This window comes from Copidosoma floridanum, unplaced genomic scaffold (assembly GCF_036245765.1).
Source record: "Copidosoma floridanum isolate Cflo_tuat_1 unplaced genomic scaffold, Cflo_Japanese_pri ptg000032l, whole genome shotgun sequence".
Classification (NCBI taxonomy): domain Eukaryota; kingdom Metazoa; phylum Arthropoda; class Insecta; order Hymenoptera; family Encyrtidae; genus Copidosoma; species Copidosoma floridanum.
In genome coordinates, this window is record NW_028321909.1 from 2125400 (window position 1) to 2152785 (window position 27386).

The 27386-nt window shown below is 34.3% G+C and overlaps 1 protein-coding gene across 1 annotated transcript in view; it reads right to left on the bottom strand.

Annotated features, from left to right (window-relative positions):
* The window catches only part of LOC106643469 (uncharacterized), a 102623-nt gene that overhangs the window by 39819 nt on the left and 35418 nt on the right, over positions 1-27386 (bottom strand). Inside the window, exons 2-4 of the mRNA XM_089597371.1 lie at positions 16499-16726; positions 14888-15185; positions 13508-13808 (exon numbers count right to left, since the gene is read on the bottom strand). Coding sequence (XP_089453497.1) covers positions 13508-13808; positions 14888-15185; positions 16499-16721 — 822 coding nt within the window. The 5' untranslated portion in view covers positions 16722-16726. The remainder of the gene's footprint in view (positions 1-13507; positions 13809-14887; positions 15186-16498; positions 16727-27386) is intronic.

The following is a 27386-nucleotide window of genomic DNA, read 5'->3' on the forward strand; positions in this document are numbered from 1 at the left end:
AGCAATTTTGATGTGCACGTTGTTTCGACTCAACAATTCCTTTGAAATGAACGCCAATGTAAATTTTTCTTCAAATTTTTGAAAAACTTCTATTTCATAGTTTCAAAAATAAAAAAATAAAAATTTTACAACAGCTTTTTCTGCTCACTAGGATTATTTTCATTAATGACATAATCTCACGAACACAATAACAACAATAATTTATCAAAACGTAAAAAAAACAGTACAAACAATTTTTTTCAGAACCATGTAATACATGTTTTTTTTGTATCGAAACTGTTCATACATCATCTACGTAATTGGCTGGTATAACAGACACCGCACCTTTCTTGCTTTGGCCGGTGAAAAGATTAGTCATGGTTGATCCGACGGCCCGTATGCAGTAAATGGTAGTTATTTATCACCAATACTCTTAAGTGGCATTGTTGGGAAACCGGTACTAAAATGAAGATTCGAATATTTCAGCGCACCATTTACTGTATAACTGAAAACATCAACGTCCAAATTTCGGACTTTGAAAAATCAGCATAACAAGTAACGTGATACACGTGTGGGCGTTGATGGAACTGAAAGGTAATGATGAGAATAGATGGAATGTAAAGTCGTTTGAATTTCAAAAAACACAAGATTGAAGGTGTCGCAGGTATGTAACGGTTTACAGATAACATCGAAATAAATTTATAGGTACTTGTGTATAAGAAGTTTAATTCATTTGCATTGATAGCTCCAAAAGTAACACGTACTTTTCACTCACATCATACCTTTTTCCAAAAACGACTCGTACGCTCAGTCACTATAAATCAAAATCATCATAAATTTTAATCAGTTGTATGAAAAACAAAATAATTGCCAATGCGATCAAACTCTCAACGATCCAAATGAGTGCGGTGGTTAAAAAAGCTATACTTGATAAATATTCTTACAGTATCGCCGAACAACAAAGAACACAATCAGTGGAATGTCCAAAGTGAAAGAAGCAGAACATTGTTGCGCAAGGGCAGCGTCGAGACACGAGCACCACTCAGTATATACTTACACACAATCTTATGCGTGTATGGATTGTTATTTGAAATCGCAACGGTAGTAGACTATGTAACGCGTGCGTGAGAGTTTGGTGTAGTGCGCTTAAGTTTAGATTCTTTACTCCTTTATCAAGGCCTCGTTCATTGTTGGCCGACGACCCACTTGTAACCCACAAGAATAGCACTTCGGTCTTACACCCTCTCCCTCCCACCGTGAAACGTATTTTTCAAGCTTACCGATCAATTATACAAATGTCAAAGATCTCCAACGAGTCTTTTGTGGTGTAAAAATTGATCAGGAACCATGATATTCACGTTACGTGTACAAAACATGACGCATCGACTATTCCGAATTCACTGAGAGGTGTGCTAACTTCAAACAGTTGAAATTTTACACATGGTAATTTAATCTGTAACGCCTGAGAAGTTGCGGCCAAGTGACATATTGAGCCTGAGGCTTTACCCGAGTAAACGTTTTATAACGTTTAGCTGCACTTTGAAATGAGTTCAAGTTGATATTTCGTTAACTTTTCAATGAATCGCCTAATTTGGTAGAACCTCATACTGGGGCTTTAGCTCGACGTAAGTTATCACGTTACGTCGATTTATTAATGTTGTTTATGGTGATATAGCCCCTGCTCTACTTGAACCATTCAGTTTTTGCTTGCATCAATATACAAGTTACCGATTGTGAAAGCACAACTTGAATTTTAATGGAAAAAAAAAATTTTTTACGTTAGGTCATGATCATTCCTAATCATGGAGTAAAAAATGTGCAAATGTATAAATATGCATGCGCGCCATGTAAATATGTAAAAAAATAAATATTTGTTAAAAGTAATATTATCAATATATTGTTATGCGTGTAAAAAACGCTGTTCTTTTCTTGTTATGACATATAATTTAATTATGGTAATTTTCGCACGTGCACGATTTACTGACGGTCTTATCAATGATGGTATTTATTATGAGTACCGCGTATCCTTGGTAAAAGTGAGCTTGAAAGTGAGTCGATTGTAAATGATTGCGAAATATTGTATTTTATCGCCTTCATGCAGATGCATACCTAAAATAAAAACTTCAAACTCAGGGTTGATTAATTGAAAAATTATAGAAAAACACAAAGTCGTTGATTTTATACGATCGACACAAATAAGATAACTCACTAACATTATCTGAAACTGCGTTGATGTGGAACAAAAGCAGCGTGTTATTCCGAAGTTAATGCATAATAATCTTCTCATCGATCATCTGGCGTTGTTCGTATTTTCTTTTGTTGTACTTTATTTACGAACTCTTATACGTATGGATCAATGTACACGCATGTATGTATTTTTTATCTATAGTATCTGCACTCAACTTAAGTAAAATCTTGATATAGAAGCACAAAGGAACGCGACTCTTTCTACTTACATAAGAATAAAACACTTTAGTCATTCAGACACGTGCAAATATGGACCTCAGTGTAAAACGGAATTTGTTGATTTCTCAATAATGATCGTGTAAAGGACAAATAATATCATGCATAGATAATGTAGAGGACATGCAAAGAAGAGGTTATGTTTTGTTAAGGTAATTCGTCGTGTTAACCCACTGGTGGCGCCCCCCTAATGGATCTTATAGGAACCCGAACCTGTGGACAGGTATCAGTTTAAAGTTGTCGCGGGAGCGTAGGCTGTCATGAGTAATTATTATTTAAATGTTAGTGATTTATTTAAATATGCAGGGAATGGGGTGCGAAAGTACGAAGAGGGTGAAAATATTATGAACGCTAATCACCTGATGTATTGTGGAGTCACATTGGAAAGCTTAGAAGCGACAAATATGATTTTTTTATGTTTAAAATCCAGTGATCTGTTTGGCACACCGCACGAGTTAAACGTCAATATTATGAAAAAGGACTCAGAAAATTGCATTAAATGTGTTTGTTCTTGTAAGGCTGGACAGGGTGGACAATGCAAACACATCATTGGTTCACTTATTTATTTAACAAGGTACTTAGAGGTTAACAAAATGTAAACAAATATTTTCTAATTTTCTATTAGTAATTTAATGAACAAATGAAACGACAGGCATGAGAAAACCAATCTTGGAAAAGCAACGTGAAAAATAAAAAAAATAAAAAAATAAATAAAAATAAACATAAAAAAATCAAATTTGTCGCTTCTAAGCTTTCCAATGTGACTCCACAATACATCAGGTGATTAGCGTTCATAATATTTTCACCCTCTTGGTACTTTCGCACCCCATTCCCTGCATATTTAAATAAATCACTAACATTTAAATAATAATTACTCATGACAGCCTACGCTCCCGCGACAACTTTAAACTGATACCTGTCCACAGGTTCGGGTTCCTATAAGATCCATTAGGGGGGCGCCACCAGTGGGTTAACACGACGAATTGCAAAAGGTCTACTTTTATTTACCACAGTAATTTACTCAAGCCCACGCATTGGTGAAATCTACTTTTTTAACTATTTATTTAAAGTCAAACTTAAGATCAATAAAACCCAAGATCATAAATATGAACTTTATAAGACACAATATACCGCTTCACGGTCTCAGAGATGGATCAAAAATGCGCGCCCATCAGAGTGTGAGCGTATAAGTATATTATAACAAATGTGAAAAATAATTAGTCAACTTCTGATCTAGCTCTCTCACGACAGCTCTGGTATCAATATATCAATATATCTGAGAAAAAGAGTCCGCGATCTAGAAAAAGTGTACTTAAATTAAGTCGCGATGTTTTTGATAAATAATACGTAAAATTGGTTCTTGCCAAATCATATAACCTCCTAATGGAGCATCGAATTAAAAAAAATATTAAGGTACAAGTTTAAGCAAATCGAAAAGAGTACTTAACATGTTTTTCCAACCGTAATAGATTGTTTTTTTTTTTTTTTTTTTTTTTTTACAAGCACTTTCCTGTGCTATTATCAACGTAGAGATAACACAGGCCTGCAAAGTTTTTTTCTTTTCAGTCCAATAGTCATATCCTAAGTATTTTTTCGCGCTGAATCCGAATCCATTGGCCAAATTGCCCTATTACGTCAGAATTTTGAGCAATCCTAACCTAAAAGTGCCAAAAAGCGTGTTTTTTGCCTTTTTGTGCGTTGAATATCTCGAAACTATGGAAAGATAGGGAAAATCGGACAACGGGATCGTTTTTAGCATGCCAAAATCTACAGAAAACTATACCGAAAGCGTGAAATTTAAAAAAACTTTTTTTGTAATACTGAAAAGAAAAACTTCTTGGCGTGAAATCGACAATTTTTATTAACACATGATATCATCGTTGCACCTCGTTTTTTAATAATTTAAATCAATAAAATTCATGTAGATTAAATGAAAAAGTAGACTTATTATGTACTGTCGATCTTCACTTTATTCGTTAAAAACGTGTTACAACTGTTTTGGTATCACAGTACCTTCGTCAGACAGATGTACATCAAGACTTAAGTATATAATAAGTCTACTTTTTCATTTAATCTGGTATGGATCTTCATCAAGTGACGACCGATAATATAGAAAATTCATGTAATTGATGTTAATAAAGTCACCCATTACGAGCACATAAAGTTATGCTATGAAAATTCAAAATGGTGGACACAAAATGGCGTTCAATAACATGGGAAAGTGATTGTTTCCAACTGTAAGAAACACAGATATCATTCTTTCGTTAAGGTCATTTTTTAATAGGTGGCAGCTCTGGCGAAATATTTAGATGCATAGATTAAAATGGCCTACCGTGTATATACACAATTCATTTTACAATTAGGCGCTATACCACAACAATTGTCATTTTCGTATGCTATTGTCAGATGACATCGCTGCTTTGATCAGAGTGAAAACTAATTTCGAATGACTCAATTTGTCCAAATTTCGACTTATTTTATTTTACTGTCTTCTTTCGTAAATGTGTCTTAGCATATGTGTTGTTTAGCTCACGAAGTTGGCTGCTAACGACGAAAAAAAAAGTACAATACTTGTTTTGTTACAAACCGGCTTACTGATGGAGGTGTACACATTACGTATACATAAATATACCACTGAATTTTTCTCCATTGAGTAAATCGTGCTGTGTTCTTATGGAAAAGAATAAAGGTTGTTGATATAAAATAGAAATGAAAGAAATAAGCGAAAGAGTAATATTGTCAAATGGGAACAGTAAGGTTCTGTTTCGGCGGAACACTGTGACAGATGATGAAGAAGTGATGAAATTTGATGTTTTCAACCAACCGAATCGCTATTATTATTATCATCATCATCATCATCATCATTATTATTATTATTATTATTATTATTATTATTATTATTGCGAATCGATTAGAAAGATGAAATATATTTCAAGCGACAAGAAACAAATTTCAAAAGAATCGCCATTTTGTGTCCACCATTTTGAATTTTCATAGCATAACTTTATGTGCTCATAATGGGTGACTTTATCAACATCAATCACATGAATTTTATTGATTTAAATTATTAAAAAACGAGGTGCAACGATGATATCATGTGTTAATAAAAATCGTCAATTTCGCGCCAAGAATTTTTTCTTTTCAGTATTACAAAAAAAGTCTCTTCAAATTTCACGCTTTCGATATGGTTTTCTGTAGATTTTGGCATGCTGAAAATGATCCCGTTGTCCGATTTGCCCTATCATTTTATAGTTTTGAGATATTCAACGCGCAAAAGGGCAAAAAACACGCTTTTTGGCACTTTTAGGTTAGGATTGCTCAAAATCCTGACGTGATAGGGCAATTTGGCCAACGGATTCGGATTCAGTGCAAAATTATACTTAGGTTACGACTATTAAATTGAAAAGAAAAAAAAATAACCCGTTCTTTGCAGGCCTGTGTAATTAGTATATGTATTCATGTACCTATTTTGTGTATGCTATAATATCGATTATCGCTGAAATAACAAATTTAACACCAATAATCGTCATTTAAAAATATGTTGATTTCTTTTATTACAAGCTTAGACTTTTGTATGAACAAATCGTTTAGAGTTAAAGATTTTTTTTTTATTTTAAGTTAGAAGCTATGCTTAGAAATGTGTTATAATAAAACATTGCATTTTTCCAATGGGTGGCTAAAAAAATTTATTTAGATTTTGTTTTATTCAAAAAAGCTACTTTTTGTACATGTTATATCGACTGAAAACATTGCTAGTATCAAAGAAATAATCGAATTAACCAATAATCAGTATACATCAACTGGCGCACAAGAGCCAAAAGGATTTTTACAAAGCAAAGTTGATCGTCATAAGTACAGCTCGCACTGAAACTCAGTACACGTATACCGTTAGACACGGAATGAGAACGCGACACTTTTCCCAATGCAGATCTACCGCGTGTGTTTTGTCCCCTTCCAATTGCATGGACGTAGGTAAAAACTCGTATACCTGTACATGTTTGGAGAGAGACACGGCACATCCGAACTTCCGGAAGCCAAGTGTTTCCGGCACGAACCCGCCAGCACAATACTGTTTGGCACAAACGTACCTATTACATCTTTGAGAGTATAAAAAATTTTATGCTATTACAATATTTAAAAAAAAAACATTAAATTTTTGATTTTTTGTTACATTTAGATGACGGTTAATTTTTACCGATAGGTATGACATCGAAAAATTTTAAATTATTCTGACAGTCGTGTTGAAAAAGATACTTGTATGTACAAGTCTTGTGGCTTTCATGTATTTCCAAGCCTGACTGGGTGTGGATTCTTTCTTCACTGATATTCGAGATGAACATTATTCTTTAACGTATCTACCTGCATATGGGAGCGTGATTGACACTGACGTCTTGAGGAAAGATTTTTTTTTGTGCTTATCATTCGCGAGCATGTAACGCAAGTGACTTTTGTGTGTGTGTTCGATTTCGAAACGTGTCTTTTATATGGACAATGGAGATTTCTGCTTCATGCCTATTGTGTTGTGGCGCAAACGAGTACCAGAGCTATGTAATTTTTTTTTTTTTTTTTTTTTTTTTTTTTTGTTATCTTTCTCTTTGTGTATGAGGTAATGACCGGTAAGGCTCGTTGATGATGGAATATGAAAATTGAGAGCACGTGCAGCTTTTTAATATTATGCTTCCGTGAGAATACTGAGTGACGGTTCTCAAGTTGGGGCGTGGTTATTTTTTTATGTAAACAATAAGCTCATGGGTTGCTGTGCTAATCAGCGTTGACTGTTAAGGATTCGAAGTAACTGGTGTTTTGCCCTGGTCTTTATTGCGTATGATTATTAAAATTTTTATGATTTAATGTTTCTTTTTTTTAATCGTGACAATATTATGATAAAGATTGGATGTATTGCGGTTGTAGTCTTTATTACATTGTTGCATCTCTGATAAAAGTTAAGATGAAGCTTATGACTTAAACTTCATTTTCGGTAACAACGTCTTTTGGTTTCAAACCAATGGTTCGGTGTTTTCTATTATTATAAAATTTAATCAACATTTGTAACAAAATTCAGCCATTTATAATTTCCTTGCAAACTAAATTTTTTCCACATCAAATCTTTTAAACTATGATTAAATCATTCGCATACAGAAGCTTTGAGATTACTGTAAGTTGAGTATAAATTGATTTTATATTTTTGCATGAGATTTTGGAAGTTTGCATTGGCTGTGTTCGCATAAGGCTCCGTTAGTTAAGTCAGTTAAGGTCACGTGATCATTTGTGATGAGTGCGAGTGAGACAGTGACATCATGTTGTTTCCCTCGCACTCATGATAAATGATCACGTGACCTTAACTGACTTAACTAACGGAGCATTATGCGAACACAGCCATTATAGAATTCTTTGCCGTGATCAGTTTGCATTTTTATGGGTACTTACTTGTCCTTTTTTCAATATTGAATGCATTGCTACAGTAAACCAGTTTTGTCTTGGTAGGTACAGCCCATGCGTACTTGGAGAAAACATCTATTACAGTAAGCATATTCCGATACCCTTTGTTTTCGCTAGCGTAAGGCTGCATCTCTACAAGGTCTGCTTGCCAAGTATGATTTAAACCATGTATACTGAATTTTCGACGGGGATAATTACGCCTTGCTGCCTTATGAAGTTCCTCAACAATTTGTTCCATGTATTAGTTGTCTAGGTTTAAGTTTTTTGAATCAGCTTGAATAAATGGAAATTTCTTTTGTAAGTTGTACATAAAAATTCTAAAGCTATCTATTTCTTTTTCAAGTTTTTTAACCACTCCAACCAAGTAAGCATAATTTACTGCATCTTGAGGCTCTTCCGGTATTCCAACATTATACAGTCTTTTATTATTTAAGTCATACTCTCCATCTACGGTAAGTTTACATCCAATACCAGAAGGACCTCGGCCACCACTTTGGGTTCTACCCGATTTTCGACCGAATACATCGACACTCATTTTGAGACTGAAGAAATATTAACACACGTCAATATACATATCCTATATAGATATAGATATCCTCCCTCACGAAGCTCTTCAATGATTGATATAATTTCATTGGCATGACTTGTATTTCCTACTAGCTTTTCAGCTATTAATAAGCGTAAACGATCTACTAATTCATTGGGATCATCCCAATGTGTATGATCTATCTTGTTGCATTATTCGAGCAGTTTTATAATGAGGTAGCAACGATCCCCCTTTTTTACGAACCGTGAGATCGAACGTTGGAGCAATAATTTTATTAAACTTATTACTATTATGGGTTCGTATAGCTCCGTTTTTTTAAACCCTTTTCTATGAACACTCGAAGTTTGTAATATTAAATAGTATTTTTCAAAATCCTCGTGTGTCAACAGAGACTCATTAGGATGCTTTTTGATAAGTAGCTCCATTATTCCAGGAGTCGTTGGAAAATTAAAATCATTCATTTTGATACGATTGTTTTCAAAGTCTATTCGCGAATCACCAAGCTTGTACATCGCATTTTCTTTTCGTACTCCATACATCAAATCTAATAAATCTTTCTGATTTTCATTAAGTATTTGTCAATAAAAATTATTTAATGAATTCTTACTAATTTGCACTGAATCAACTGATTGATTCTGAATAGTATTATTTAAATCAGTATCATCATCACTTTCACTAATGGCAGACTCGAATGCTATATCACTTTCACTAAACTTTTCTCTGTTTTTTGGATGCTTTTCTTTATCAACTTTATTATTTTCTTCATCGTTTTTATTATAAAAATAATTATGAGTAACAGAGTTATTACTATTATTTTTTCGTTTTTTTGTTTCGGCCACAATTTCCATTAGAGGGTCTGTAATTGGTTTGAAAGTTTTACTACGTACTTTTTCAGCCTCATGTTTCCCAAACTTCAATAGTCTGTACTTTTCTTTAACCACCTCTTGCGCCTTCACTAACTGGCGTAGAACATCTTTCTCTTGTTGATACATGATGATTATCTAATGTCTTGCAACAGACTGTAACGATTGCGCTAGGTATGTTCTAAATGTATGGCAAAATTATCAAAGCCTTTTTTGTAGCGACCATTATTTATTTGATTATCCTTATTTATAAGGACGAATTCATGTTTATCATCATTCCAGCAATTAGATTTTTCAATTGAATGTATGGCATGTCTGAGTTTACATGATCATCATACACATGCTTCAAATTAACTTCATCTTGACGAAATAAAACTAGAAAATTAACATTATTCTTTACGAGATGCTTTGGTACTTGAGCATATGACTGGATGTGTATTAATATCCATTGGGTACATAGGAAGAAATAATACTTTCTTTCCAACTAATTTTAAAGTAAGTTTTTCTGTAAGTTATCGAATAGAAGGTTCCACAATAATGGCAGGGGGTGCGAGAAAACAATCTGACTTTTATTTATCTTTAAATTATTTGTGATTCTCAAAAAAATTTTTAAATAAATGTTTTTAAATACCTATCAATAATGGTTATCTATCTTACTGTAACGTAACAAATAATAATGCAGATTATAAGGTTCACGGAGCCAGACTAGTGCATTACGCCATTGTAGAGCATAAAGTACTGAGCGGCCGAAGGGCGCAGTTGTAGTATATTTATGCCCGAGTCACATATATTTTTTTTTTACTTGCCAAGGGCATAAAGAGAAATTTTGCATGCATGGACACACTTTGCACCCGGTAAATCGCTTTGGGCCCTAGTTTCTTTCTATACGTGGGGCCAAAGTGATTAGTAGGACGCAAAGCAACAAATGGAGTATGGCGCTTCTTGGTGAACACTATTTTTCCTACCAAGGGCACACCCGACCCTCAAAAACGCCTAAGGTCGGAAATAGTAGTTTTCGCCCATAGGCGCAAAGGATTAAATGGACCCAAGGTCTTGTGCTTCTATAGTAATGAAAAGGTCGTTCGCTTTGGGTGCATACACTGCATTTCATTATTTTACATTCTGAATGATACAAACATTTACAGTGTAAGACAACAAATTGTACACTCTAAATGCATAGAAAGTAACCGAAAAAAAAGACTCTAGATAATTATGAAATCTACATAGTAAAATACCAAACTACTCCCAAAGGTGTATAAAGGTCATTGTTATAACTAATCAATGCCCGATCTTACCGCCAATTAAAATATAGTTTAAAGGAATGAGTGCTCCGATATATTTCGCCATTTTTCGTGGTCTGTACAAGTAGTTATTATCTGCCATTTTACTGCCAGGTTTTGCAATGCATATTTTACCAATACGTGTCCGTATACATTTGGTACCAACAGTGGTAATTATTCCGAAACAGTATATCTTACACTAAGAGAAAAGTATAATAAAAATTACTGTGCTAGAATGGCAATCTGGTACTGTTCGATCGTCTAGAGACTTTTTACTAATGGATCAATAATTTTTAGTGTTTGGAACAGTAATTTTTGTTGTAAGTGTAGTGATTTTTACTGTTTGTACAATAGAAATTACTGTCCGGAATGGTAAAAATTAGGTTGGCCAAAGTAAAAAGTCTCTAGACGGTCGAACAGTACCAGATTACCATTCTAGCACAGTAATTTTTATTATACTTTTCTCTCAGTGTACCAAAATTCCGGCACCATGTATATAGGTAATATATACGCTTACATCTGCGCATATTTAACTTTTCCGCGTGGGCGTACGGCGAAAAGATTTCGATCGCGTGCCTGCAACCGGTTTTTCTCAAACCCTCTTTCCCCTTCACTTAGAGTATGAAGTTTGTGAGTGCAATTAAGAACTAAAGACAAAAATTAACTTAAAAGTCGCGACGTTTGAGAATCACATACGTTTTTTTTCTTTTCTCTCGCAGCATCTTGGGTTTTGATTGAGTTGCTACCATTTCTCGAATAGCATGGTAGAGTTAGCTAAAAATCATATCGATATTCCGAAAATTCTGACTAGCTCAAAAAAATTGGGTAGTAGTTTCAATGTATGGTAATATATTGACACATAATTCAACAAGTAGAAATGTCAGTAAAAGCCTCATACCGGCGGCTCGGGAAAGAAAACGCTATCTCAGATTAAAAAAAAAAAAATTATTTTGAACTCGTTAGAAAGATATTTTAAACATTACGTTTTGTTGGTTCTTCGTTTTGGTTGTTTTTCACCCGGAAAACGAAAAAAAACGGCTGAAAGAACATTTGTGTCTTTACAATTTTTCTACCTCGAACAGAACAACAAAGTGTCAATATCAGAACGAAAAAGTCTTGACTGTGTTGACGTTATGACGATGATTAATAAATAATAATAACAGGGAAATTCGCGTTTCAATAATAGAACGTCAACAGAGTGCACATTATTTTGTGTTATTACAACGTGATGAAGCACTATTATTAAAGTTGGAGTCAAACAAAACGAATTAACCATCACTTCCGTAATGCAATAGAGTTGATATTTTGCGTAGACAGTTTTACTTACCTATACCTATTGCATACGAGTAAATACCACCCAACATTTTGCAAACATAGGTTTATTGACACACATGCACCAAGTTAACGTCCAAAAAAATCCATCCCTCCAAGTTTGGCTGGCCATATTTTCACTGCGTGGCTACACCGCTGAATGAACATATTATGTGTAGCGTCTCAGCCCAGCCTGCCGACGACATGCCATCGTCGCAAGCAAGCGCTGGTGCCGAGGGAGGACTTTGACTAGTTCCGTCAAGCTCTTTTTCTCTCGCACGCGCTGACGTACGGGAAGCGATGCCGCGCTTGATCACCGTGGTATACCGCGATCGTCCTGCTTGCTCTTAGGCGCTCTCTTAACTTAACACCACAGCTGAGGCGAGGGAAAAAGCCGGAAAAGGAGTCGAGATGAAAAGGGACCAAGGTCTGTCTGCGCGCGGGACGCTGCCAATCCCAACGGCCTGTACGAGCTCTTTGGCCAAGAGTGCGCGCTCAAGAAAAGCCATGTATAATTATTAACATTAATCCAAGTAGCATTTACATTAAGTTTCTCTTTATTAAGTTATGTACAATTAGCTCAATGTTGTAGCATCAAAGTGATATTAAACATACTTGTGCGTACACACCCTTATTACTCGAATCCTCGCCCACGTGCTCGCGCGAAACTCTCAAATTATTGAGTCTCAACCCAAGACTCCCAAATATACACAAACATGTACTTATAGGCAGTAAAGTCGCGATTTCTGCGAAGGCAAAGTTGCAATACAAACCTGTACATACGCCGTTACGAAATTATACTTTGAGCGGAACCGGTAAGAGGAAGAAGACACGGTTGCCTGACACATATTACCTACCCGTAAATTAATACACACGTCGTCGCGGACAAAAATGCTAATTCAATATGTTTTTATGCAAGTGGTAAACTAACGGCTCAGTAACTATTCGCTATGTGTCGCTATGTATAGGAATCTAAAACGGCGCCATCTGCATGGAAAAAAAGTACAATTTTTGTTTTAACTATGAAAAATTTTGAAAGTTTATAAAAATTTGTTTCACGTTTAGAACGAATCCTCAATTACAGAAAACTTACATCATAGCTTTGGCACATAGGTGCCAAAGATGCGTAAAAATTAATGAAAAATAATGGTAAACTTTTTCAGCTTATGTAAGAGGTTATGTAATTTTGTGGTCAAGTACTACTGTTGTTTCCCATGCAGGTGGTGGTGCTGCTTAAAATTCCTGCGCTTGGCGAATAATAAATCGTCAGCTCACATCCTTATACCCTATATTGCTGAGGCGTATTAATTATACAAATTTCACTCTACGCTATGTGCATCCATGAAGACCGACTTACGAGTCTCTTGTTGATAATGGATAATCCAATTCACAAACAATTTTTTCCGTCTTTTGATTACTCTACCAAGTGTGTTTGACGAATTCAAACAAACAAAAAAATTGGACTTGCTCGACAAAAAGATATTAAGATACTCATCTACATCCATTTTTCACCTCACCCCTGACAACATACTTAAAATTGTTTATAGTCTGCTTCCACATAGACACATACATGCAATTGGCCAAAAAAAAAATCGTCGATAGCCAAAAAGAAGCATCAAACTCACCAAAAGCGGCAGATGATCAAACACATAGCAGACAAACAGTATCGTGTAAATGGTGGGCCAGCCGCTAGCTTCGTCGGCCTCGAGGCGTCGCTTTTTCAAGCAAGCCCGGCTGTTGGTCGAGCCACTGGCACAGGAGTCGCTCGAAGGTTCCCAGTGTCCGTGATGATGATGCTGGCACTCGAACGCCCCCACTGAGGACGATGAGTTTTTCGAACTCGCCTCGGATAGATCGGAGACGCTCTTCAACAGTTCGGCTTTTGGCGAGGACCGGCAGGTACCTCGGAACAGTGCTGTTAGCAAGCTGTGGGCAATACATGGCGATTTTTTGGTTTTTGTTTGAAAAAAACTGATTTTTATTATTTTCTTTCAACATTTTATGGAAGGATTGGTATGATGTTATTGTCACTCTTAATCATGTAATGATAAGACTTAACAAAAGTGCTTTTCCGACTACAGCAAAAAAAAAAATGTTTCGAGACATTAATCTGTTTGGGATGAAAAATTAAGTTTGGATTCAATGTGAGAATATTCCGAGCGGTAGGTACTGTGTGGGTTGGACTTAAAAGTGTTTCGAAAATTTTTTTTAAAAACACTGTATTAGAATGGTTATCTGGTATTAGTTTTATCATTTTGAATATTTTTACTGAAATGAACATTAACTGTTACCGTAAGTGCAATTCTTTTCAAGTAAATGATAAAAATTACGTTGCCAAATGTAAGTAGTAGTAAGAAATTTTTAATGTTGAATTCTGAAAATGTCATTTTACGCCTCAAAATGTAATGTGTGAATCTCCATAATAAAAAAATTAAAATAAAAAATCACAAACTGAATGCACGTTCAAACTTTAATTTTGTACACAAAACAATTTTTTTAGTTTTCAAAAGCCAAAAAGCATCCAATGAAAGCCATAAATAAAAATTATGATTAAAAGAATTCATGGCAAGAATTCAGCATCGTCGTTCATGTTATAATCACACGTAAGGCGTTGGACTCCGGAAAAAAATAACACACTATTAAGGCAAAATCGCAATTTTCATTGCACAAACTAGATCACTTTTTTTCTCAAGAAGAACTGCAAACAATGATACTTAGTTAACGTCTTAATTCCAAATTTTTTAAATTTATCATGATGAAAAACGCGTCGCGTCAATAATTATTCATTTAGCCTACCTTATTTTATACATTTGCGCGATTGCAAAGTTTAATACACGAAAGACCAAAAGTACCCAAAATCACAGCTGGTAAAAAATATATTATTATGGTTTCATCGACGAAAAGATATGAAAATCAAATGGTCATAAACGCACCGAAAAATCCACGGATTTTATCGGTCTTTAAGGGTCAGTATGTATAACTTTGGAGAACAGTATATCGCCTACCTCAAGATTGTCGTGAGAACGAGCAGGCTCCTGAGCCCGTTGAAGTAGAGCCCGTACTTTGGCGATATGTCATGGGCGAGGAAGACGCAGGTGCCGGGCTCGGAGGTCAGTACTCCGGTGACGCCGACGCAGGCGCTCATGACAGCCAGACTGGCCAGGTGGTACTTTATGTGGTGCTTCTTGACGTTCGGGCCTTCGTCCCGGACGGTCAGGGCGGCGAATACGGCGATGCTCGTGAGACTCGTCTCCTGCAGGATGCCCGAGGAGTTCAGGAGCCAGACGAGCACCGAGCAGAACTCTACGGAATTATTCGTTCGGCTAGTGTCGTGAGCTTACATCTTACGTGCGTATCTTACTCTAACAAGGAAATCTTAGCCTGTCCGTGGTTCATTGCCCAAGTATGGTTGTTTGCCGCCGTTGCATTTCAAAAAGTAGAAGGTTAATAATTAATTTTTTTAATCTTTCCAGGACTTTTGAAGAGCTTTATCGACTTTTCACGTCATCCGGAGGGACTTTGTCGTACTGTTGACGACTATCAAAGACATAAAAATGACTTGCTGTAACTTTACTTTGTACGCAAAAGTGATCCAAAATTATTTCACGTCCTTCAATGGCTTATTAATGTTGCAGTCTTTAAAGGTGCTGTTGAAACTTAAACAAAGTCTTTTCAAGCCATACCAAGTATAATTCAAAGCCATTGAGAGACGTTGAAAGCCTTAAGTATTGTTGCGTTTCAGGGTTCGTTAAATAAATCACTTTGAAGGTCGTGTTAGATTTTTAAAACTTTTAAAGTCAGAGAAAGACTTGAAGGTAACTCCTGATTGATTAAACTAGTACACTCAAGTCATGAAAATTTATTTGAAGTTGTTTACTGAAGACTTCAAAGTTATTAAACTTGTTCAAAAGTCTTATAAAATATTATAGGGCCTTTAAATGTCATATTTCAAGTCATTCCACGTCATGAAACTCATGTCAAACACTTTTGAGGGTCTCAAAATAACGAAGACTTTGAAGTAAGTGGCCACTGATTATTGAGAATTTTATGGTATTTTCTGACTATAATCATGAGAAACTTTACAATATGCCGTTTAGACGTAAGAAATTCCGTGCTTACTACACGAGAGCATTGCTATCTCGAATTTAATTTATTTTGCCAACCAGAAAATATGCTTTACAAAATGGTTGTAGCCTCAATTATAAATGCTATGTACTGGTACACATATGATGCAGTACCCAAGAATTTAATGTAATCTATGATATGCGAATGTTGCGAGACAAACACCCGAGGAATCATGTCAATGTCGTGAGATGCAAATCATCCATTTACACGTAACGTAGACCGATTGAACGGCAATCGATATAAGCATTTTTTTGTTTTTTAATTGCATGTACCTAAAAGTCATAAGATCATCGCGTATTTAAAGACTGTTATTCAAGACTATTTTATTAGTCGTCGAAAATGATGAGTAATCTTTATTAACCACAGCTAAGAAGTCTTGAAGTGGCCAGTGCTGAGACTCCCTTGGAGTATTTGCATTTGCACATAATTTTTTTTTCCTCCAAATTTCATGTGATTAGTTAACTTTTGAAATAAAATAGACGGAGATCAACCTTCGAAATGCCGGGTGGGCTGAACGAGCGTGAACACCGCGAAGAGCAGTAGGCCAAGCTGGTGCAGGAGACTTTGAGCCAGTATGGCGATGGTGAATATATCGATGCGCCTCTTCGTGGCCGATGGCTGGTTTTGATATATCAGCAGACACCACGACAGCAGCAGGATGCAGATCGGCGAGCCGACGCACGTCGCCAGCCACTCGCTCACCTCGCTCCGCATTATTTCTGGAACAAAAACATCGATTTTTTCGTTGATTTCGTTGATCGATTGGTGATTTTTCAGGGAAGAGGGTTTGTCAAATTACGGTATTCTTGGGTTTGAACGTGTTTGTAACGGTACATGCTGGGTCACTCTAGCACTTTGCAATCGAAGGGTTCAAGATTTTTGTGGCTTCGATGGGGAGAGGTTTTTGTTCCAAGGGAAACAAGTCTTTAGCCCTTTTACTACTGAGCTTTGAAGAAAAAAAAATAATTGTATTTATACAAGTGTGTTTCAAAAATCCATTGAGATCTAATTTCCAAACGCAACCTTATTTTCCAATAAGTCAAAAAAAACGCTTTTGATGGCAAAAATATTCATACGTAGTTTAAAAATAGGTTTTTTGTCCATAATCGTAAGATATATCAGTATAGTCTAAACAAAAAAAAATGTGAATCATAAAAATTGCAATTATTCATATGATACAACTTTCACTCAATACATTGCACACTTTTCTTTTAGAATTTAGAATAGATCCCCCAAACGATTCATAATTTTTTTTTTTTAATTGATTTTTGCCTATGACAAAGAAAATTCGTAGATCAATATACTAAAAAAAAAAAAAAAAATTGAAAAAATACAAGTTTTTTACATGTATAGCCACATTCAAGCGCTTCAATTGAGATAAGGGGTTTTAAAACATATTATATAAAAAAAAAGAAAAAAATAGTAGGCATTTCACTTTCTAAAAAATTTTTTTCTGCAAGACAGAAAAATTATTATTGAATTGAATAAAATATTGTATTGATTCAAAAACAATTCATCCTTTTTTTCTTGTATTAAAAAGAATGTTCTTTTTCATTGATTTATTTACTTATTTGCTGTACAATTATAACCAAGATACCCCTATATTTAATCTAGAATATCTTAGAAATTCTTTACTCGCGTTAATTTTACGAGCACTGATGTACCTCGAGTGATTTAATTATTGACTCATTACACTCATCAGTGCCTGCATGAACAGTTTCTCGTTTGATTTGCAACACACAATACGCATGATTAAAGCGTTAAGGTGAAGCACACGCAACTACTAAAACTACAGCGATAGTGGATTAGTCAATGAAATCACGAGAAAAAAAATCTTTCACATGAGAATCGTAACGGAGACCAAATGAGATCACGGAAATGTGCGCCTACAGTTGTTACGTTATTTATCGTTTCAAAGGACCGCAACGAGGATGCGTAATGCAACAAAAGAATCGGTATGCCGACAGATTGCTGTTTTTAACGATACGATTAAAGTGATTTTTCTCCTATCGGTTTGCGGAAACTTTGCATTGTATGTTATGTGTTATGAAAAAAATCGAAAAAAAATGTTTTTAACAGTATGACTTATAGTTTTTCAAGTGAGTTGTACAATCCACTGCCACAATGCCTTTGTACGTGAGCGTAAAATATTATCTCTCATGATCGGACACTGTTGCGGAGCTACACACCCAAAGGAGCTGTCTCGAGATTACAAAGAGATACGATGCCGATATCATTGTTCTTATGTAACGCGCCAGCGGAACTACTGATGCGGTGTGACCCTCAAACGGATATTTTGTATACAATGAGAAAATGGATTATCCTCGCACGTACCTTTGTAGATAAAAAAAAATTTCGAGACCTTTTGTCCTCACTGAAATGGGAATATACTTATACGCCTTCGACTGTGATCCATTGATTTTTCAAGTGTGACCAACACTTTGATAAACACATTGTATATTCGTTGATACGAAGAGTGTGCAACCAGTTTTTTTTTATTTAAAGATAACTACACAGTTACATATGGATCTACGAGAACATTAAGTTTTTACACACATTTGGAAAAGTTTGAATTGACATTGTGCTAAACATCATTTGAAAGAAAAAAATAAATTATTTCTTTCCTAAGTATAACATCAGACCCACTTTACAGGTTTAGATTTGTCGTAGATTTCAGTGAAGTACACATTTTTTTGTAATACACGTTTCAGTATAAAGTAAAATAGTGCTCTACCTATGACTCAAAAAAAATTCGAATACACTTTATACATAACATAAATATGCATCTACACACATATAGCACGTATTCTTAATAAAAGTTTCATATGTACTCGGCTGATTTTTGCACATATATATTTACTTGGTAATGGCAATCAAATAGAAAAAAATGTATCATCATTCAGGTTATTGAAACATACCTATAATATACTAAACAGATCAAGTGCGTTTCGTGCACTCATTAAAAATATTGTTTTTAATAGTGAGCTTATTAATAAGAAGTTTTTTAATTCAAAAATGGTATTAGCTGTTTGATTATTAAATTTTTAGCATGATTTTATCTTGCTAAAAAAACTGTGTAACGTACTTTATCTATACATTATAACGTCATAACCATCATTTTTATCTCAAGATTGTTTAATTAAATTGTAATTTCAATTACATTTCGTAAATACCAAGAACGTTTTTAATAATTATTCATAAATATTTTATTTTATCAACCCGCAAATTCCATTTAAATCATAACCACGTTAAAACTTTAAACAATAACTGTTATAAGAGTGTCAAAAAACTGTGTAAATTTTTTGATTGTTTTGAATCGCAAGTTTTTTTTTTTTTTTTTTTTTTATTGACAAAATTTCAATTCTTATTTGTGGTAAAAAAAATTAAAAAAGTTACACAGTTGCCTGACATTTTGAAAAGTTATTTTTCAAAGTTTTACCGTTTTTTCTGTATTCTAAGGAAATAATTGACTCTCCTTCAATCATGTCTTTATAAATGAAGTGATTGATCTTAGCTCAGCTTGAATTTTAATCTCTTCTATGCTTTCAATATAAAGAAATATTGAGTTTATGTCGGAAATGATTTCAGATCATACAATTTAATCACAAAATATAAATGATTATGTTTCAAACACAATACCACATAGTATGCCACATTGTTATGACAAACAGATGAACATGAACCGGTTTCACGATGTAGTTTATAAAAATTGTTTAACATTTTCATGAAAAGTTATATGAGTTACCACATGAACTTGGTATCAGGTAAAATAATAAGTATATTTTCTCCCAAATGATTCGAGGTTTTTCAAAGAAAGTCCATCCAGCACTGTGAATTCTAATCATTGCAAAAGAAAAAAAATAAGTAACGTAAGAACTTTCTACCACGCAATTATAAAACTACCATAAAATTCGCAAGTTCCGTTACTCGGCGCACCACACCTGTATGTCTCAAACAACTAGATCCTTCCTATACAATCCATCTACATTCGTATTTGAATACCGAAAAAAAGTTTGGTCGAAATCTCAATATATACACATACACATACCGTGCAAAAACGGTAGAACGCACAATGCAAGGAATATGATGAGAAGGTGATCGTAAACCTTTGGCTACGGTGTTTACTCCGGAAATAAAAAATCGCTTGTGAAAGGAGACCAATTGTGCGTACACACCCATGCAAGCACGTACCGTTTATTGTAGAATACTCGTAACGATGCAACCGTCAAAATCGCTTTTTAAGACCTAGTGCTAGGCTTTCCCTAGATGCAAGGAAAAAAATACACAAATTGGTAAATAGCTCAGAAATACAGTATACACGAGCTCTCCAGACTTTTTTATGTTAATACCTAACGATGTTGTATGTTGGATTTCTTTGACTGCGTTTTAGCTTTGGTGACTTAGATCTTTGATCACTTAAGGCAGACGAAGTAAATCGAATGACGATTATTTCGCCAAAGCTCTTCAATTCTCTTAAAAATACTCAAAATAAATAGTTTGCTTGTATAAATAGTGAGGTATTGGTAAGGAGTTAAACATGTCATTTGCACCACTGATTCGTATCGTTCGAATTTTATTGTATAAAATTAATGGTTTTAATTTATTAACGTGTAAAACATTTGCGTAATCTCAGGTTGTAATGCATCATATTAGATTTCTTAGATTAGTATTGCAGTGTGATCAGAAATGGCTATTTATCGATAAAATGACCATTTTTTACTTTCACTGACGATTTAATTTTTACAAGACTATGCAGAAAAGTAACAAGTGATGAACTGTAAACAGCACTGAGCTATGTTACACGATAACTTAAATGATTAAAATCTTTTTTTAATAATATCACGCAGCCCCGCTTCCGCATTTGAAACCAATACTAATGTGACATGCGACACTCGTGTGTCGCGTCATTATGAACAGCTCCTAAATGTTTGGTAGTCATGTTGGTAGCAACGTTGAGGTATGAAAAAATACACCAACGCTAATAGTAATGTCAAGCTTTACACCACCAGAAAATATATTTACAAAGTAGTATAGAATATCTTGAACCGATTACACAGTAAAAATAAGTGGATATTTTTTTTTTAAGTTTAAACTTCGAATAGAATTCAATATAGAACTCTTTGGTTAAAAAAGAATAATTTTTTTCCAAGTACAATGTGTCATCAATGACGAACTCAAGATGGGTGAGAATGAGTTATATCAATTACGGATTAGGTGTTCTATAAAGATATTTTAGAAATTTTGAACTTTGGTAAGTTAGCCGTTTAATCGTACTCGGAAACTAATGATAATGTTTTTATCAATTTAATAACTGAAGAGTTCTAACTTGCGTTCAATTCGAAAATGTGAATTTATAAAAGAGAGTCTAAAGTCGAAAATTTATTCCACGTATAAAATAAAGTTATAAAATTGTTATGCAGCTATAAGCCTTTTTATGAAAATCATGTACTAACTGTCATTCTAAAATGTAAAAATCAAACTAGAAAGAATGTGTATTTTTCATTGATAAGTTAGATTAGAATTTCGTTTCTAATAGCTTGAGTTGTAGCTTTCATATATTAATAAGTACTAGCGGCCCTCCCGTCTCGCCTTCGCCCGAGACTTACTAAATAAAACACCGTAGTGTGTTGACATGTAATGTGAAACGTTTTCAGTTAGAAATTTTATACATATTCCTGACACATCTCAGAACAAAAATCTTCTTATTAAAAACACATTTTTCGGAATCCGTATAGTTTATGTGGTCAAATAATAAGGTGTAAAAGTTCAAAAAAATAATTATGCTGAAAAGTACCGTGCGTTCTTTATGCCATAAAATAATCGGTGGCCATAAGAAGCCGTTGATTTACAGTTTCTCCCGTGTAATTCACGAAAAGGGCTATTTTTTGAAGCTATAAAGATTGAAAACTCACAAAAAATATGTAATGAAAAAAATTTTTTTCTCTTACCTCACAACTTTATTACCACAGCAACAAAATCTAGGAGCTAAACCTCTACATTTTTATCGACACCAAAATACAAAAACGTATTCTACATATTTAAAAATTTGGAAGATTCAAAAGATTACTATGAGGGTTAAATGTAAAAAGCTTATCTCCCACTTAATAAATTTATTATTTATCGATTTTGGTGCTGCTTTAATCTCGATAAATTTTCAGCATCATTTTCTAGACGCCTAATTAAGAAAGAAATAATAAGGAACTAACAAGAATGTAAGGAGTATCAGTGGGAATAAGCAGAATAATGTATTATTTTACAATAATTATTTAAAAACATCAGTTGAGCTGCGGCCTGATGTTTCCAAAACAGTATACGTTATTTTGCTTATTTCCGCGAATATTTCTCCCATTCCCAACGGAAAAAGTTAGTGTGAAAAAACGTAGCAAACCGTAACTTTCTATGATGTAACGTAAAGTTTGGTTGGATTTCGGACCACAGTCAGAGATAATAAGTAGGGAGATTGCCAGTGCTTATGTTAAAGAGTGTGCCGATGTTTCGGCGCTGATTTGAGCGCCAATCCATCGTGGCCAGCAGAGGAACCGTGCACATGTTTTCTATTGGCTGGCGGCTTGTAGGCTCGGCTCGCGGGGAGAGGTAAGGGGAGATCAGTGAGGGAGACATGAGAATCCAAATGTGTGCATCGGTGATGGAGATGGAGATGGAGGACGGAGGAGAAGCTAAACCTATATGTATACAACGGGCTATATATCTATAGCTGTAGTTGTACACTGCTAATACGGAAAAGAGCTGCGCGTATTACTTTTCTCGCTTTTCCTCCCTGAAAGAACGATAAGCTTTTTAAATGCAGTTGATCATTCGTTCAACTACAATAAACAAAACATAATTGTCACGTTATTAACAATTTTTTTTCATTTTTTAAAAAATGACAAGCTCAACGCAATTAACATATTTTTTTGCTTTTTTCAATGAACGAGCGCCTTTATTCCAATAATCCGGTGCGCTCAATAGTTCTTCACTTTTACGATAAGTGAAATTATTGAATAATATATGAAGGCATTCACCACAACGACACACTGTACGCACAAATATTTTTTGTACTAAGTAATATTATTTACTAATATACTGAACACCTTTACCCGAACGCTCCATTGCACTGACATCTTTTTTTTTTTAATTTATATTTTTTCACCATTAATACATAGCTTAACGGCAATAATACGATAAAGCTTAAATTAAATCTCAAGCTTTGAAACTTTACGATAAACATATGTAACTTTTAGTCTCTAGGTATCCCAAGCGCTAATAGCTGAGAGGGCTAGAGCAGGAGGGTGGATTTTACTTTTGCGGCTCCGGGTTCCAATCTCACTTGGAGCAAATTTTTTTTTTTTTTTTTTTTTATTCCAACATTACTTTAAATGTTCATACCTTTTTTTTTTTTTATGATTACTTACGTATTTTAATTTATCAGTGACTAAAACGATTTTTTTTTTTTCCTATATTGGTACACGATCCAAGAAAATTTTTTTCCATTCATGGCTAAAAAAATTATTTGACGCATCAAGTAAAAACTTTTCAAGTGCAGTTGATCATTTCAATTTCATATTTTAGTTTGCATTACAAGTACTGACGTTAACGAATTCTTGAATTGCTTGAAAGTATTTCAAAAAGTAATTTAAAATTTTTTTTTTAAATTATAAACAAAATACTTTTTTTTTTGTACATTAAAAATAATTGATTAGTATGTCTTAGATAGTCATGTAGAAAAAATTACAAATTGTTTCATTGCCAAAGAATAAAGACTGTTTTTGTGTTGTCTAAAAAATTTTCTAGACATTATTATTATTATCATTATTATTATTATTACTATTATTATTATTATTAGCCGTAATAAATTAAAATAATTTCTCGCTCTAAATGGGATGCAAACGAGATAGGATGCGCTACTGTGTGTGATAGGAGTCATGAATTTAAATTTCTGTAAAAATATTGTTTACTACGCGATATTTATTATTTTTATAAATATGTACATAATGTATGCGTCACTGAGAATTGTATTATACTTTTCAATTCGAGTCGTAAAATAATCGCTTAACGAAATAATTATAGTGCTTTCGGAAAACAACTCACCTTTATAACAGTTACAAAAATTTTCAGTAATTATGAATTCGTTGTAGTAACTAGTTAATCACTAGTTTTCATTATTCAATTTGTCTTGAAGTAGTATTTTCAATAAATTCGTCAAGCACTCAACAAATTAAAAAAAAAAAAAAAAACACGCGCGCAATGTAGCCACATTTAGTGTGCCGGTTTCCAGCCCGGAAAAACTACAGAGAGAACGTGCATTTTTTCATAATAACCTATTACAGGTATTACCACAAACAAAGCTGTAATGACTTTTTTTTTGATAATTACTTCTTCATAAACAGTAATTGAAAAAAATGTTTTTAGTTACTAATAAAACAAAATACGTAAGTAATCATAAAAAAAAAAAAAGGTATGAACATTTAAAGTAATGTTGGAATAAAAAAAAAAAAAAAAAAAAAATTTGCTCCAAGTGAGATTGGAACCCGGAGCCGCAAAAGTAAAATCCACCCTCCTGCTCTAGCCCTCTCAGCTATTAGCGCTTGGGATACCTAGAGACTAAAAGTTACATATGTTTATCGTAAAGTTTCAAAGCTTGAGATTTAATTTAAGCTTTATCGTATTATTGCCGTTAAGCTATGTATTAATGGTGAAAAAATATAAATTAAAAAAAAAAAGATGTCAGTGCAATGGAGCGTTCGGGTAAAGGTGTTCAGTATATTAGTAAATAATATTACTTAGTACAAAAAATATTTGTGCGTACAGTGTGTCGTTGTGGTGAATGCCTTCATATATTATTCAATAATTTCACTTATCGTAAAAGTGAAGAACTATTGAGCGCACCGGATTATTGGAATAAAGGCGCTCGTTCATTGAAAAAAGCAAAAAAATATGTTAATTGCGTTGAGCTTGTCATTTTTTAAAAAATGAAAAAAAATTGTTAATAACGTGACAATTATGTTTTGTTTATTGTAGTTGAACGAATGATCAACTGCATTTAAAAAGCTTATCTTTCTTTCAGGGAGGAAAAGCGAGAAAAGTAATACGCGCAGCTCTTTTCCGTATTAGCAGTGTACAACTACAGCTATAGATATATAGCCCGTTGTATACATATAGGTTTAGCTTCTCCTCCGTCTCCGTCCTCCATCTCCATCTCCATCACCGATGCACACATTTGGATTCTCATGTCTCCCTCACTGATCTCCCCTTACCTCTCCCCGCGAGCCGAGCCTACAAGCCGCCAGCCAATAGAAAACATGTGCACGGTTCCTCTGCTGGCCACGATGGATTGGCGCTCAAATCAGCGCCGAAACATCGGCACACTCTTTAACATAGGCACTGGCAATCTCCCTACTTATCTCTGCCACAGTTACAGTTTGTTACGTTTTGTTACATTTGATTATAGTCAACTACAACCCAACACATTGTCTTACGATTCGTTACATTTTATTATAATTCTAAAAAGACACTTGAATCTCGTGAAAAAGCAACTGTAGTAAACTCTAATAAACTGTAAGGAAGTGTTGTCATCTGTAATGTTTTATAACAGCTTACAGTTTTTTACAGTTTATTACACTTTTTTATATTTTATTATCATTGATGACTTTTAGACACATTTCCTTACATTTTCGAATAAAATTTGCCTTAAATGAAAAAAAACTGAGTAACTATTATGAAAATTATTAGTGTAATAGTATGTGGTAAATCACATCAAAACGTAAAGAAAATGTAAAAAAACGTAACACAACATAACAAAGTGTAAGAAACGTCCGAAATCCATGAGACTGTTACAATTCCTTACATTTTCTTACATTTTCTTGTGGGTTACGGCATATTATTACACATGTTCACTTTTTCTAACATTTTGTTACGTTTTCAAATTTCCGCTGGGTATTCCCGTTATTTCCTTCTTTGCCCTGAATTCAGTTATCGCATTTGCGTGTAAAGGCCCATACAAGTATATTAAATTTATGTTACCATCAGTAATTTGAGAGTGAGCGCGCGGTGGCTCAGTCGGCTAGTTCGTGCAGGATTGGCACGCGGGAGACCGTGGTTCGATTCCCGGCCATAGTGCGACTTTCGGGCAAGTACCTCTGTGATTTGTCACATTTGCTTTTTCACCACGCAATGCCCCTCGAGGAGGGTTTAGGCAACCTTCTCGCAGCAAAAATTGCCTAATTCCCCCTATCCCCCTCCTGTATTGGGAGGCCTCCCATCCTTCTTCCGTTTCTTCTCCCAAGTACTAAGTGCCCATAGTAGTGCCCGTAGTAGTGCCCTTATTTAAAGTAGCCGGACGTAAAGCACTATAATATAAAAAAAAGAGAAAAAAAAAAAAAAAAAGTAATTTGAGACTCCCTGGGCACCCACTTGTAACCCTGGTTTATGTGATTTAAATCGTTTTTTATAATGATTTAACTGTAATTAAATTGCGAATAAATTCTAAAATGATACACTACTTTGGTACTTTGGTATCTTGACTATCAACAAAAAAAATTTTTTACTAATGGCGCTTTTTTTCATGTTAATAGATTTTGGATGCTATCAATCAACGCAAGTTCAATAAGTAAATAATTACAATTATATCAAACAAAATTTGATCTTGTAAAATTATCTGCTTGCAATATAATCTATACTTTTCAAATGATTTTTTTCAGATCTATGTGATTCAAGTGTAGTTGAAAGTATTATAACCGTTATTTATTATTTGTTTATTTAAAACTATGCATAACTTTGATGTCTCCCTTTCAACCAAAACAATATTGTATTCAAAAATAAATTTTTTTAACTTCGTCCAAAAAACCCTAAACCAGAAATAACTTGAGAAAAAAAATTTAAGACACAGCTTAATACTACAGACATACAACAACTATACTACAGTTATTGCGTCCCGATCCGTTGAAGCTCGTACCTTATTGGCTTGAGGATTCGTATTGACGATACATTGTTACATGTACCTTACCACAAGGTTACACTTTACTATATTGATACCAGATTGCTCCAATATTCCACTGCAAAATATTGTTGGTACAATACTAATAGTCCAATATTAATAATAAACTACTTTTGCACTGGAAAAATACGACATATTTTTGCAATTTTCCACGTTACAATGGTAATCGAGAATCCCGTTTGGGACAGACAATAAAAGTATAAGCAGCAAGAAAGATCCCGTCCCTCTTCAGAGTAATGAACGAATGAACGAACAGTTGAAGAAAAACCCAGTTACTCTTCCGCGATGATCGCTAAGAGCGTATCCGTAAATACTTAAGTGCCTTCATCCAGTCAGCAACGCCAGTCAGGGGCGCGCATCTGTCGCTTGGCGTGAAAATTCCGCCT